General features: G+C 31.8%; 2 protein-coding genes across 7 annotated transcripts in view; one reads left to right on the top strand and one right to left on the bottom strand.

Annotated features, from left to right (window-relative positions):
• The window catches only part of LOC108733989 (zinc finger C2HC domain-containing protein 1C), a 39,628-nt gene extending 28,402 nt beyond the window's left edge, over nt 1-11,226 (top strand). For 3 of the 6 annotated variants that reach the window (XM_018465362.1, XM_018465363.1, XM_018465359.1), the window contains 6 exons: nt 1,368-1,547; nt 3,469-3,764; nt 5,626-5,848; nt 8,664-8,897; nt 9,912-10,166; nt 10,586-11,226. In XM_018465362.1, the coding sequence (XP_018320864.1) occupies nt 1,368-1,547; nt 3,469-3,764; nt 5,626-5,848; nt 8,664-8,897; nt 9,912-10,166; nt 10,586-10,888 (1,491 nt within the window). In that variant the 3' untranslated portion in view covers nt 10,889-11,226. Of the gene's footprint in view, nt 1-1,367; nt 1,548-2,416; nt 2,613-3,468; nt 3,765-5,625; nt 5,849-8,663; nt 8,898-9,911; nt 10,167-10,585 lie in introns of those variants that run through there. The other 3 variants (XM_018465360.2, XM_018465365.1, XM_018465364.2) reach the window with 3 other exon arrangements.
• Nucleotides 11,227-11,634: 408 nt separating this feature from the next.
• Nucleotides 11,635-14,390, bottom strand: LOC108733990 (aprataxin and PNK-like factor). The gene is made up of 5 exons (XM_018465366.2): nt 14,049-14,390; nt 13,724-13,972; nt 13,173-13,669; nt 12,957-13,111; nt 11,635-12,009 (listed from the first exon to the last, which is right to left on the bottom strand). Exons 1-5 carry the CDS (start codon nt 14,142-14,144, stop codon nt 11,771-11,773), a joined length of 1,236 nt encoding a protein of 411 aa, XP_018320868.1. The 5' UTR covers nt 14,145-14,390; the 3' UTR covers nt 11,635-11,770.
• Between the last annotated feature and the right edge of the window lie 169 nt (nt 14,391-14,559).

Genomic DNA, 14,559 nt, shown 5'->3' with positions numbered 1-14,559 from the left:
TTTTTTTGCGTTTACATTGCAAACGCTGGCTGAACCTTACGAGATAGATCAAAATAATGTACTACAATATTGTACACCTTAAAAAGGTCTACAAAAAAGTCCGGGATGGTATATGTTTATCTCTTAGGGATAACCCACAATAACCATTTTTATCCTTTACTTTTTACGAGAAATAATGGCTTATTTACTAAGCGATTTTAAGCAATAGAACATTAATCCTTATCCAATTAAGTACTTTTAAATACATTGTGCATTTAATATAGATCAATATGATTCTTATAGCATGTAATTTAAATAAATATTTTCGAAGATATTACAGACTTAAAATGCAGGGACATAGCGGTTGCGGCGGTACCGACCGGTTTGTATTGTCTAATGACAAAAAAGCTGTGATTGTTGTATATAAAGACATTCTATAGTATATTTACTATCAGCATTGCACCCGTGCGAAGCATAGTGTACAAATAATACCATTAAACCAATTCCTTAAACCTTATCCCTGTATGTTTGTGAGTTTGAAGAAGTTTCACTTCAGTAGCCTGTTGTATAATTACACGTTGTATTTTTTTTCTCTCACGTTCTTCTGAAAAGGTTGTAAGAACAGTACTTTCCAAACTGGGAGGCAATAATAAAACATTGTTATTCGCTTTTTGTTCTGTATAACAGTGTATCTTAAAAGATTTTTTATTACTAAATATTTTTTGTTTGTAGTATTGTTTAGAGTGGAAGAGAGGCGCCTTATGATCAAATATTTTTAGGGGATCCATGGTAAAATAAAGTTTGGAAGTCACTGTTGTAGAGGCTTTAGAAAGAGCGGAACAGTTAGGGTTACCAAGTCTACAGTTTTAGTCCACAGTTTTCTCCGAACTCTTTTCAAAAATAATCTGCGGATTTTTCAATTTTATTGTTCCTTTATTGGCAATATTCTTATTAAATATCACACACAATGTAATTACTATACTAATTCTCTACCCAGAGTAGAGTGAGGTAGTGAACGCCATTGTTTTAAATATTTGAGTTTATATTAATTTAAAATATTAATTAATTATTAATCTGTTGGCTGATTTTTTTTAATTATCCAAAACGAATAAACTTTTTTTTTGTACATTTATATATTTATTACATAGATGTCTCCAGACTTACCCGACCGATCCCTCAGGACTTTCTAAAATTTTGAGTTAAGTACAGAATAGGAATTAGGCAGCGTAAATGTTGAAACTGCAATAAAATTTATCACAAGGAAAACGAAATAATTCAAAAAGATTACTTAATACCAACTATTCATTGGCGTTTATGTATTTATTTTCACATCTCTAGAGAATTTCCATTTTAATGATTAATGATGAACTTTCTTCTGTTGTTTACAGGCTCGATTTCAGGAGAAACAAATGCAACAAAAGGAGGAGAAACTATTGCGACTTTTAGAAAATCAGCAACAACGAACAATGGAACGAATTAACAGGGGAAGTCCAGTTAACACCACTAACGAGTCACATAAAACGAGTTACATGGTTTCGCACAACTCTTCCACGGCAACTAAAGGAAAGGTAAATAAAAACGAACCTTTTTCTTTTATGATCCACTCTTTGTGTACAAGTACAACAACAATTAACAGTTTTAAAGATGTAGTCAGTAAAAACAAAGACATAAAAATCCACCCAGTGCGAACTGAGCGTTTTTCGTAATTATAGTTCAAAATCGGCATAGTCCGCAGTAAAACTGTCGCATTTACTTTCTTCTTTCAACTTACTAACCAGCTAACAGAACGCCTTCTTTTACTAATGACAGACGTTATAGGGTATATGGTAAACATAGAAAGAGATGTCAGGTAGGAATTGCAGCGGACACTAATAAAGGAAAAGGAATAGCATAACATCAATTGATGTGTAACAGAAAGGGATGCAGACAAGCAGAATTTGAGCCTGTTGTCGGCATAGGACATTAAAGAAAATTCGACATTCTCAGGAATGCAAGACGCTTATTTAAAGGTATAATTCCAACCAGGCAGTTATAAAACCGACTCTGATTTTTTGCGTACCTAAATAATCTCTAATATATTCGGTTATGTTTTTACATGGCCTGTACCATTCATGAAGCATATCCTAACTTAACAAGGGCGTCATCAAAACGTAGCAAATGACTACAGTCCCAAGTAGAAACGAGAAAGAAGATACGTCCATTCTCGCAGATAATTTATTGTGGACTGTGCCAATTTTGGTTGTATACACCATAAAAATATTTCCAGTTTTAACGGTATCTGTGTATACATACAGAGTCTCCTTGAAATTAAAACTTTCGATTTTTGTCATTTAGGTACCTGCCAAAATTCATACCATAAATTGCATTATAGCAGGAGAGCGATTCAATTTTATATTCAGAATATGCCAATACAAACAATTTACTTTTATGTCAGTATCCTGTCATCTTCTATATCAACATCATTTACACAGTTTGTAATATTTTTTCCTGAAACTGACAGTTTTGTAAAGTGTTTTAATTAGTTTATTAATTTACATTTTGTATCCTTCTGCAATCATACACTTCTAAAAGAAAAAGGTAGCAAACAGATTACTTTTGCAATTTCATTGATGAAGATTTAAGCACCAGTACAGGTAATTTAGAATCTCATGGGTTGTACAGTGACACATGCCCACCCGTTCATTAAAAATATTGACTATATCTGAAAATCGTGCGGTAAACGCCATATGTAGTGCTATACATTTAGTAAAATTCAATATATTGAACAAGGTCCATTAACATACATAGATATCTACTTACTGAACTAAATCCACGGCGTAGCTCACCATATCTGATGGGCACGTTGTCAAAATCGCACAAAAAAGTTCATGGTGGTTAATATTCTGTCGAAACTATCAAACAGCAGGTAGAGTTGTTACCGAAGGGCATGGCCTATTGCTTAGCATTCAGGAGGATGTCGGATTCCGGATCCGTCTGTATTGGTCCAAGTTTTTCTGTGGTTTACTTGGATCACTTAGGCAAATGCTAGGGCAATAATATTCCACAGATAATCTTTCATTCTCTTCTGTCTTCTTTCACCTTCTTCAACAACCACCCACCCATTTCCACGATTCCTGAATGAGGACTGAAGAGGGCCTTCCGCCTTACCTTCCGGCGTAGTCCAGCATTAGTGGCTGGTGGGAATGAAACACCCAAAAGGTTTTTTTGAGGTAGAGTTGGTCTGTGTTCTGTGAAAACTGTTTGTGACACACTGATGTGATCCAGCAAGATCGAAATCGCGATCCACGTCTGGCAGTTTCGACAGAATACTAACCACCACGAACACCTTTGTTCGATTGACCATAATATTTTCGTCTCTGGGTGTCTAGTGGTTAACAGTCCAGTCAATGTTTTTGAAATGTACAAAAAGGTTTGCTCTTCGCACATTTTGCAAACCAAAAAATACCAAATACCTCCAGCAAGATACTACATATGTAATGTTTTTTTCAGGTGCGACAAATGTTTGACGAAAGGCGTCAAAAAGCTGGTATAGATAGAAATCATCCATTAGAACCTCTTAAAACGTCAAAATCAACATCTTTAAACGGATTCGTTAAATCTCCTGTGCGCAACGACTCGAAAATGGAAAGAAATAACAATAGCGGCGTCCTACGAACCACCATTAGGACTACTGTGCAAAACAAAATTTTTAAGAGCCGAAATGGTAAACCTGTGGTAAACGAGAAAAAGGTTTTTAGAAGTCTCTATACGAATAATAACGGTAAAGAAGCTATTCAAGAAGAATGGTAAGTTTTGTATTTTATTCTTATATAAGAATACTGCTTATAAAACTAGACCAAAAATGTTAATTTCAATGCGACGCTTGGTTCGAAAATAGCCTCTTAATTGACACATTAAGACATAATTTGACATCAAACTTCAAAAAATTTAATTTTCTGCACATCCATGGCGCAGTATCTTTCAAATGATACATAAGTTTCATTCCGTCCCTTGTACAATAAATACCGAAAAAGGATAGAGTAAGGCTTGATGATCCTGCACTAATACCTACATAATGTTACAATGAACAAAATAAGTAGTGACTTCCGACTTATCTTTTATCCCTGAATTAATATAATTCTTATTGAAATATTATAACCACAAAATTCATGTTATGCTAACCTAGCTTGTTAGGTTTTGAGATTAAAATATCTCGAAATTTCAATGTGGTAACGTTTTTCTGGGGTAAATGCGAGTTATTCGTCATCAAAGATTAGATTGATAGTAAGGCCTGGTTAATTGACAATCGATTTCAAAATTTGTACAGTACATGTACCTATACATGTCTTTATTAAAAGAAAAGTTGCTTTTCGCGGCGAAGATGGTTCAATATTACAAAAGGCTTTTAAAACAGTTATTATATTATACTTGTGAAAAATGCTTTAAAGACTAAAAAACCACAGCAAATCAAATTTGATTGTTACACGTGCTATAAGTCGAATTCATCATATTAATTAATGTTGCGGATAATGCTGTAAATTCATAATTATATAAACTTTCTTAAAAACAAGAACAGACGTTATTGGAATCGTTGTTAATTAAAAGCGTTACCTAATTTAAATGCATAAATTGTAGTTGTATAAATTTGCATCTAGATATCTGAGCTGTCTAAGCCATGCAAGGGAAATGAATCTAATTGAATTTGTATAAATTGACTAGGTCCTAAATAAGCGTCAAAGATTATCGACAGTCACATAAAACTAATTTTTCTATCCCTCGGGAACAGTTTTTCTTATATGGATAAAATGTACCCTATGTCATTTTCTGTAGCCCTGACAATGTGTGTACAAAATTTGATTATGATCGGTTGAATAGTTAACATTTCTATGAAAAGTTTCGTCATTGTAATTGAGTTCAAAGTAAGTTCTATAAAAAAAGACTATTCAAACAAATTAAATTAAATTAGATATAGGTATTAAAAAATCTCATTAGTAAAAATTCAAGCAAACAAAGCATCAATAAATTACACCCTGAATTTTAAAATATTTGGCAATGACAGTAAAATTTAAACTGAAAATAAAATTATCTCGCGTTAATAATGCCCACGTATGAAGTGGGCGAAACACGTGTCTGCTCCAAAAATTTTTGTGGTAATTAGGGGTGTCTTCTTTTTAATTTTTTAATTAATTATTATTTACCACAGTCTCCTTTTTCTACTTTGAAAATAAAATTAAGTTTATGGTCAAACATTTCCATATTATCAAATTGTATTGGATGTGAAGGTTAGGCATTCTCACAAGACTCTGTTAGTTCTACAAATTTGATTTCGGAAATTGAGGAGGGAGTTAGATTAACTTGACATATCTACAAAATTCTATACAAGATTGTTCAGAGTTTCGAGGACGACAAACAGAAATTGTAAAAAGGGAGCAATTCTTATGTATCCGATATAACAATGACAATACAATGTAATTGGACATTTACGAAAAAAAAAACAGTAAGAACGCGTCACCTTAATGGAGCATAGAATTATTTGGAACAATTCATGCAAACTTTATCTCCTATGAAGTTATTTAATATAAAATCCTTTGCTTTAGCGTGCTTCATTTCAAATGAAGGAAAAAAGCTGGAGTATTTGCATCACTCAGATTGTGTTTTCTGCTTCAGTTACGTCGAAAATAACAATTCGATCGATAAAAGTTTGGCAAGTAGAATGAACAGTATTCAAATAGGCGATGGTTTGGAAAATCAAGAGCTTCCGAACGTTAGACTTGACTTGTATGACGATAAAGGAGATATTTATTCGAAAGGAAATGAAATGAATCATTTCGAAAAGAACGGGATCGCAATTCATAAACCAGACCCTGTAGCTCCAAAAAAAGAATCAAAGGTAAGAATACAATTTTAAAGTAAGTCGATATCGGAAGTCTAAAAAAAACTGAAAATTGCGAACAGAATCCATTGAAATCACTTCAGATGTGAGAAAAAATGCTGTATGAAAAACATGAAAGACGTTATGCTGTATGAAAAGTGTTTGTTAGAGTAAAAGTTGTTTACAATGAACTTTGGCTGGATTTTGTATTAGGTATTTCATAATTCGTAAGTAAGAACTTCTAATTTATAAAATATTTGCGAATTTATTCAATTCCTAGAGCATTTCGAACACTGTCACATTGTAAGATTTACAAAAGTAGTTATATAAAACTAAAATTGTAAAATTTACATGGTCGTATTCGTAAATTTTACAAAAGTACAGTTAACATGACAAACTTGGTACAAGAATTCTTGTAAATGCTATAAGGGTTCTTTTTTCGTGTATCTAAACGGCGATTGTAAATTTAGCCAATTTAATGGGTTTCTACTAATTATATTGGTAAATTAGCCATCAAAAATAAATTATAAATTCGGTTAGTTTGTGCTCAGATAGACGCAGTAAATAAAATAGATTTGAATGACTTAATGAATTCTTCTACCTGTCGTAATACCTAAACCCCTGCAATGTTAAAATTCCAAGATATAGAGGATATTCTAAGAATCGTGATCGTGTTTGTTACATAGGTAAATGTGATTAATTCGTAATCATTAATGAAATTACATTCGCTACATTAATCTATCTGCGCTGCATCACTATCGATTTTAAAATCAAATTCTAATCAACGTTGTCTGGTATCGATAATACACGAGCGACTGCAACCTTGTCAGGTGGTACACTATACTTCTACTTGATTAAATTACCAAGAAAGTGGTTTCTTGGCATTAAGCCAAATGTGAAGTACAAGGTTCCTCCAACAAGCATTTTGTTTCTTTTAGACCTTAACGGTTTTCATATACCTTCTCTGCGAGATGAAATTTTTTAAACAATTTTCTCCTAACATAATCAGAATTAAGAAATAATATTGAACTTTTTTACCAAATACTTTTTATTACTTTCCCTAAAAATATAACGTAAAATCTGCCGTATTAAAATTAGGAATTCGTAATGGTATCAACTTTCTTAAAGAGATGAACTGGCAAACTTATTCGTTACTTTTCTAATAAAGTTAAAGGTAACCACGATTTTATGTAAAGGACATCAAGGATCGGTCAAGGGTTATGTAAGTATATTTTGAAAATGTGTGGACCCTTTGATCTTTGAAATAAGATAACATAATAAAATTGCATCCAACAGCAGGAGATCTATTTGATGATTCACTAAGAAATACATTTACTTAAATTAACGTTTCCACATTGGCGCATTGTTAGTACTTAGTGTGACAGACCAATGATGGATGGACAATGTCGACGTTGAGAATTTCATAACCAAAATTGAAAACACGGACTGCATTTGGAATAGCTGCGTGTAGACTATGTAAAGAAAAGCATGAAAAGAAGAGATAACTGAAAAACTTTTTATTTCGACATAAATCTTAGAAAGATGTATAGAAATCCTTTATCAATCGATTACTGTTGTAACGATCGACCTAATATTTCCGATTCTTTATATCCTTTTTTTTTTTAATTTATCAGAAGCGCTAATAAAGTAACCCCCCTTCGATTTTCTTCTGCGACTTCAATTTAATAACTTTCTTTGCATTTGAAACAGATACGTTATTATATCGGCTACAATATCGAAGCGCTGCAAAAAATCGCTCTTTATACATACGAACTAGCAACTGTCGCGCTACTGTAGCGCAACGGAAGCGGTACAAAATGTAGCTCGTGTGAAAACAGTCTTAAGCTTAAAGAGTAAATGTACAGTACGCGGCAGAAAAGGATGACTTCTGCATTGGGTATGATTCGTTAATGGAAAATTCGTCGCCTCGATTAAAAGACAAAGGAGAACAACCTTTCTGGTGGAGAGGTGTAAATTTGTGGGAAGATATGTTACATTTTTCTACTCTTATTATGTAAATCTAAGTTTTAAACTTCTTTTTGACCGTTTGAATTTTGATGAAATTCACCTTTATGTTCTTTTTAAGCCCAGGATTATTAAATAAAGTCCTTTTTTCTTTGCTACCTTCCTGCTTTGTATGTAGTAGTTTTTAGAAAATAAACAATTCATGACTGATATAATATATTGATACATTAAAAATGTTGATTATTTCCGCGATAGAGTAATCACAAAGTAATTTTAATAATGTAAAGAAAAACACAATTGGAAGTTTTGCATTTTTTAGTTAAAGACTAATAATTGTTTCGACTTATTATAACTCTCGGAAAATGACTGAATAAATCAAAAAGATTGTTAGAGCCTTATAATAAAAAGTGTAACACTCCAATTTATATTTTTCTGTACATTATTAGGCATCAAACACTTATTGCGAGGAGTTCGACATGCACTCGATCAAATAAATTATTATTTATTGATAACGTTCTAATGCCTATCTAGTAATCGAATGCATAGCGAAAAGAAACAGAAGATCATGTTATCCACGGTCAAACTTAAAATCAGGTTAATTAGTTCAAGAATCAGAAAATCGCCCTTCAAAAAAAAAACCCAAAATTTTAAGTGTCAAACGCAGCAATTATGAATCTTTAATGATAAATAGTCACTACGCAGAAATATACAAATTCTTACAGGATCCCTCAGTAGTTGACGTTTTCACAAAAAAAGTACAATTCGACAAGGTATTAAAACTTGACGTTTATCGAAATATTTTGACAATTCGGATCATTTAAACAGTTTTATGGGTGTAAAATAAGTAATACGAAATTGAATGTTATAGCCTATCGTTAGGACAACACAGACAAGGATACAAAAATCACCGGGTGGAAGTTCTTTTAATCAAAATCCAACCACTCTTCGGTCCTTATCAGGAACAACCACCCCCGTCAAGCAACTATCATCACACAGCAACTCGAATCGAAATCTCACCTCTAATACTCTAACTTCACCAACAGTTTCACCGTCAGGAAGTAATAAGACAAGCGCAACCAGTATGTCTCAACCTAAGGTGAAGGTAAAATAGTTTTTTCTCTATAGATATAGCTATTTATTGTCCAAATATGAAGAAACAACAAGACGAATTAAATTAATTGACATGCTTCCTACTAACTCGAGTAATAAGACCAACGCAAATACAAACTAGATATCAAACAATTATTTATGACACTTAAAAGGTAACGAATGCCAAGGAAGACGAAATATTTATTTTTTAAAGAATTTTTGCACTCAACTAGAAGTAGATTTCGTTTATACCATTTTTCATACAATTTATAAAACACACAAAATAGCAAAGAAAGATTTATTTTTAGTTTGTTGTAAACATCTCTATTCTATAAGTTAAAGAAAGTAGATCTAATAGTAAAATAGTTCTATTACAGACTTTTCTTTCTATACTGGCTCAAGTCCACTTATTAAACGTTGCACTGATTATAACAAATGAATCTATTATTTCTTCATTTACTTTCTTTACCTACTCTTTGCAAAGAAAACAGAAAAGGGCTGATCTTAATCTATATCCATTCTATTAAGAGTAGGTGAAATATGTTTTTTTTATTTATTTAAGTAAGGTAGGAGGCATCTAATTTCTGGAACTACTTAGCGGATTTTTCGATTAATTATCAGCAATATTATTGGAATTTATCCGTTATTTTGATAAATAAAACTTTTTAATTCGAACTCTCGATATTTGTATATGACCTTTCGAAGCAAATAACTTAAGGAAATACTTCAACTCAACATTTTGTCCTATATTTGACTGTGATATTTTATTTCTCAATCAATTGGAATCAGAAAAAATAGATTGAGAGTAAAGAAGGTAGGTATTTGTACTGTTACAGAAAACAACGCCGTCGTTTAGTCTTTTCGTATAAGACTTTCAGAGCGTATTCTGTAATGTAATACATAATTTGCAGTGTACTTATCCTGGAAAAGCTTTCTAGGATACCAAAAAACGAAATATCGGTGTGGTATTCTATAATAAAATACTTGTCTACCTTTAACTTGGTTTTGATAGGAAATTATTTTGCAGTCGGCAAATAATAACAAAGCACCCTCAACCGCAAGGCCGTCAGCTAAACCAAGACAACCGCCATCCGCAGTTGTGAGGGATGATCTTGAACAGTGTAAATATTGTGGAAGACGTTTCGTCGTTGATAGGTTACAACTTCATGAAGAAATCTGTGCGAGGGCCGGTAAAAAACAACGTAAAACTTATGACTCAACAAAACACAGGGTTCAAGGAACTGAACTGGAGCAATTCGTTCGTAAAAAAAAACCGGGAAAGGTAAGAATTTGAGTGTAAAGTAAAATTTAGTAAACTGCATCACGAAAAGTGTATGAGCTAAAACTCAATGATTCTAATAGTAAGTGACCAATATTTCTTCGAAATTGTAATTACATAAAGTTGGGGATTTTGGAAATGGCTGATCCAATATTATACGCTACTTTCAAAAGAGCAAGATGTAGCAAAACAGGTCCAGTCATTCTGGAATTAACATACCTTATCTATTTAAATAGGTACCTTGATGCAAGAACCAACAAAAAGGAAGTCAAACTTATAATACTCAACCCTTCCAGTTGGGAATTAATAAATAATTGATTAAACGGAAAGCGTATATTTAAAATGGATCGCGGGATCTTTTATTTTTGTTTGTAATGAATGTAATCTTGTGGCTCTAATTGATTTATATATATATCTTTTAGGGTGCAAACAAGATACTACCGGAAGCGAATTGGCGTAAAAGACACGAAGAATTCATAGCCACCATCCGGGCAGCAAAAGTAACCCAGGCGCACCTGGCAAAAGGTGGTAAACTATCGGATTTACCCCCACCACCACCTTCATACAACCCAGATTATGTACAGTGCCCTCATTGCGGTAGAAGATTTAATCAAGCGGCTGCTGAACGTCATATACCCAAATGTGCCACATATGAGTTTAATAAACCAAAGCCAAAAGCCCCATCCAAATCATCAGCCTCAACGAAATCTGGAGGAAGCTACTAAAAATGTCATCGACACCGAAATTCTTACAATATACACGAATATAAATAGATTATATTACATACTATCAATTTGCCAAACGATCTGCCAAGAGATACTTACTGTTAGATACATTTCAATTTTTTGTGCGAAATTTTATGCTAAGAACAAACTATACGCAAAACTAAATCGGGTGTGATTTAATCAAATTCTATTTATAATTAAGCTCGCTTTTGCTTTTTTAATTTGTAACAAAAAGTTTGAAAACACGACAATTTATACGCCGAAAAATTGACATTTTTGGTTAATATTATAAACAGCATATACATAAATGTATATAAATAAAAACACTAATGAACTCACTTTTTCTTAGTATCATTTACCCCCTTATATTTTTGTTTTTTTAATACAAAACTCCGTATATGGATTATTAATTATAAATCAAAGCATGTGTGTGATAATCAATACATTGATTCCCGAAGGCTCTTGAGTATGGGCGAAGGTAAAGACCGATTGATGGCCAGCAATATTTATACTAAAGTTACAAAAGATAATAAATCTTACCCTGAGTGACGCATGTTTGCCTAGTTAACAATAGAAGTTCCGAAATTCTCGAGAAGAATAAACACTGTTTGGGAGAATCCAATGAAGTCGTAAAACAAGATAACTTTTATCAAAAAAAAATGCTTGTTCAAAAATCGAAAATTTATTAATAAAAGTATCTTATTTTATATGAAAACGAATAAGATTTTTTTTAAATATCTAAGTTAATTATTCAAATGCTCAACACTTTTTTGTATACTAATACAATAAAATAAGTATTAATAAAATTTAAAATTTGTAATATTGTTGCATTTGTTACTGGTTTCCTTTTGAGCATCTCACTTGCAGTAATGTTCTTAAAACTTATTTGGTTCCCTTTGTAAATCGTTTTGCCTCTTTTACAAGTCTTTTTGCATCTTCTTCTTCAAAGTCCTCGTCTTCTAAATTCCATTCACTATCAGAATCATCATCATCTGCCACATAGTCATCAGAACTGTCGTCATTTATAAACGGATCGTCGTAGTCATAATCTTCTTCGGCAGAATCATTATCATTTGTTGCGGTCGTAGTTTTCTTTCTATGCTTTTTGTCTTTCAATTTTACTACAAAATATTTTCGTTTCAAGACACGAAGTCACAGTTCTTAGACTATATTGCTGAGGGTCAGTGTTGTATGCCCTTTGATAATGTAATTATGTAATGAATAAAAGACAGTAAAAAACGTAGCTTCTTTCATCTCCTTCCAAAATACTTCTCACTTTAAATATTTCCCAACCCTCCACATTATTTTTATTATTCGAATAGTTAATAAAACTTCTACTGTATTACGTTTAATTAAAAGAGAATGAAAGTACATAACGCAAAAAAAATGTTCTGAAAATCGCTAAAAAATTAAAAGAATGCAACTAAAATTCAAGGTACTTTTTAAATTTAAGACAAATGTATATCACAAATTTTTCATTCCATTAATATTCATGTCTTTTCTAGTAAACGGTTTAGTTTCATTCATTCTACTTTTTACCAGTTTTCAGACTAATTTTTATTACATTATGAAACAAGGACCTTTATTGTTTATGATGTATTCATTAAAAGGATATGAGGTACACTATGTCAACAATACACACTTTAAAAATCTTAAACATTTTATTAAATTGAGAAAGAACAGTATAAAAACTACTGAACTAACATGGGAAATTAATGATTTAATGTATAAAACTAAAAAAATTTAAACAAAACATCTTTATTTAAAAATCAGATGCACCTCATGCAACCTTTACACACAAGCACCAAGAGTAACAAGCTAGTAATGTTTATGCACAGTTTTATAGCAAACATTGACAAATTACAACGAATAACTCTTACTGATATTTTTTAAACTTTACTGATTAAATAAGTATAGCATATGTATGTAATAAATTATTATTACATGAAGTGTATGCAATTTCTGGAAAATATGTAAAATTACGAAAATGGAAAGGAAGGGCCATAAAAGTTGCAATTATGAAATTGAAAAATTGAAGGATTATTTTGCATAGGTCGCTTAGGAATACCTTGTGTCTTGGGATGTCTAAATTGCTGTCTGTGCGTTTTATTTCGACGATAACAACTTATTCCAAAAGAGCACATTGGACGATCATCATTTTCATCTGATTCATAATCAGAATCACCTGGATGACACAGATCTTTTTTGTGATTGGGATTTTTCCTAAAAATGCATTCTCTTTAACAGTTAGATCTATTTTATTTTAAAGTTAAAATAATCAAACCTATAACAACTTGCACCATACCAACATCTATCTCTTATATTCTTCTTTTCTTTTGATATTACATTCTCAATGGTTGTTGAAGATGATGGTTGATTATCATCTTCTGCATTTGTATTTTCTGTTGAAACTAATCTTTCATTTGTAGATTCTTGGTTGAGATCAGTTTTACAGAGTTCATCATTAGTCTGTTCTTCCTGTTTAACAGCTGCTGTTACGCCACTAATTTGACTTTCATCACAATTTGATACATTAGTTTCAGGCAATTTAACATTTTTGAAACAGACACTAGCTTGTGTTTCTTCATTTTCTCTAACATCTGATGTTTTTAGTTTTTTACTGCTTTCAACATTACTTTCTACAATTTCTCTCTTTCTTCTTTCTGTTTTAAACATCTGCTCATCACTCTGATGGACATTTTCAACTAATGTGCTTCCTGAGTTAGTTCGACATTTTGAATAATTACTATCATCTGTATCACTTGTCCTTTCTGTTTCTTCCTGAAGTAAACGTATTTGATAGTACCCAAACTAATAGTAAAATGACAAACTTACAGCCTCTACTTTAGTATATGGCTTCATATCTATATCACAAAATTTAACTGTGTACCAAAACTGATCAGGTAATAAACCAAATGTGTCACCATCTTTCACTTCAACTGATTCATTTTGTTTTAAAATCATTAAGTTTAAACCTCCCGTAGGTTTGAAAAAACAAGGATTCACATGAGTAGATTTGAGTAATATCTTATCCGGTGTAACATTTAACAGAGCATGGCTATGGGAAATTCTTTTATCATTACACTGAAAAAAATATCTTTAAGAATAGGTAACTATTGAAATTTAGAAAATCAGCACAGAAAGTAAACACATAACACACCTTTAAACGATTGCCGCGACCAATTACATAAGCTCCCGGTAAAAAATCAACAATCTTTTCGTCAGTATCACGAAAGTATAAAGAAATCCCTTTCATTATAGTGTAAAGGTCTAATCCGCAGCTATATTAGACTTTTACTATTAGAGAGCTATTATTATTATTACACTAAATACACCAAATAACCTCCTCATTTATTGTGCTAACTTTGTAATAAATTCAATATTGTTTTATATGCAGATCATAAAATCGTTAAAAGTTTCTTTATTTAAATAATAAGCTGACAATACGCACTCAATCGAACAATTCTATACGCACAACAAAATAATTTATCTTCTATGTCTGTCTATGGTTATCATCATAGATAAAGTTATCACCAAATAAGTCATAGAAACAAATAATTCATTCTTAAATACATAAGCAGTGGCGTAACTACTTATTTATAAAGTGAAATTCTTTAGCAATATTTAAAAGAAAAATAATATTTTAAATAAATGCAAGGTGAGCTTTTAGT

Source organism: Agrilus planipennis, unplaced genomic scaffold, assembly GCF_000699045.2.
Source record: "Agrilus planipennis isolate EAB-ADULT unplaced genomic scaffold, Apla_2.0 scaffold36, whole genome shotgun sequence".
NCBI lineage: Eukaryota > Metazoa > Arthropoda > Insecta > Coleoptera > Buprestidae > Agrilus > Agrilus planipennis.
Note: the sequence above shows the minus strand (reverse complement) of the source record. Positions and strands in the feature narration are given on the sequence as shown.

Coding starts and splice junctions, on each gene's coding strand:
- LOC108733990 (XM_018465366.2), bottom strand. CDS start 14,144: ATGAAAGGGATTTCTTTATACTTTCGTGATACTGACGAAAAGATTGTT. Junction 13,112..13,172: donor TATGGTGCAAGTTGTTATAG/GTTTGATTATTT, acceptor ATGCATTTTTAG/GAAAAATCCCAATCACAAAA. Junction 12,010..12,956: donor TAGACATCCCAAGACACAAG/GTATTCCTAAGC, acceptor AATATTTTGTAG/TAAAATTGAAAGACAAAAAG.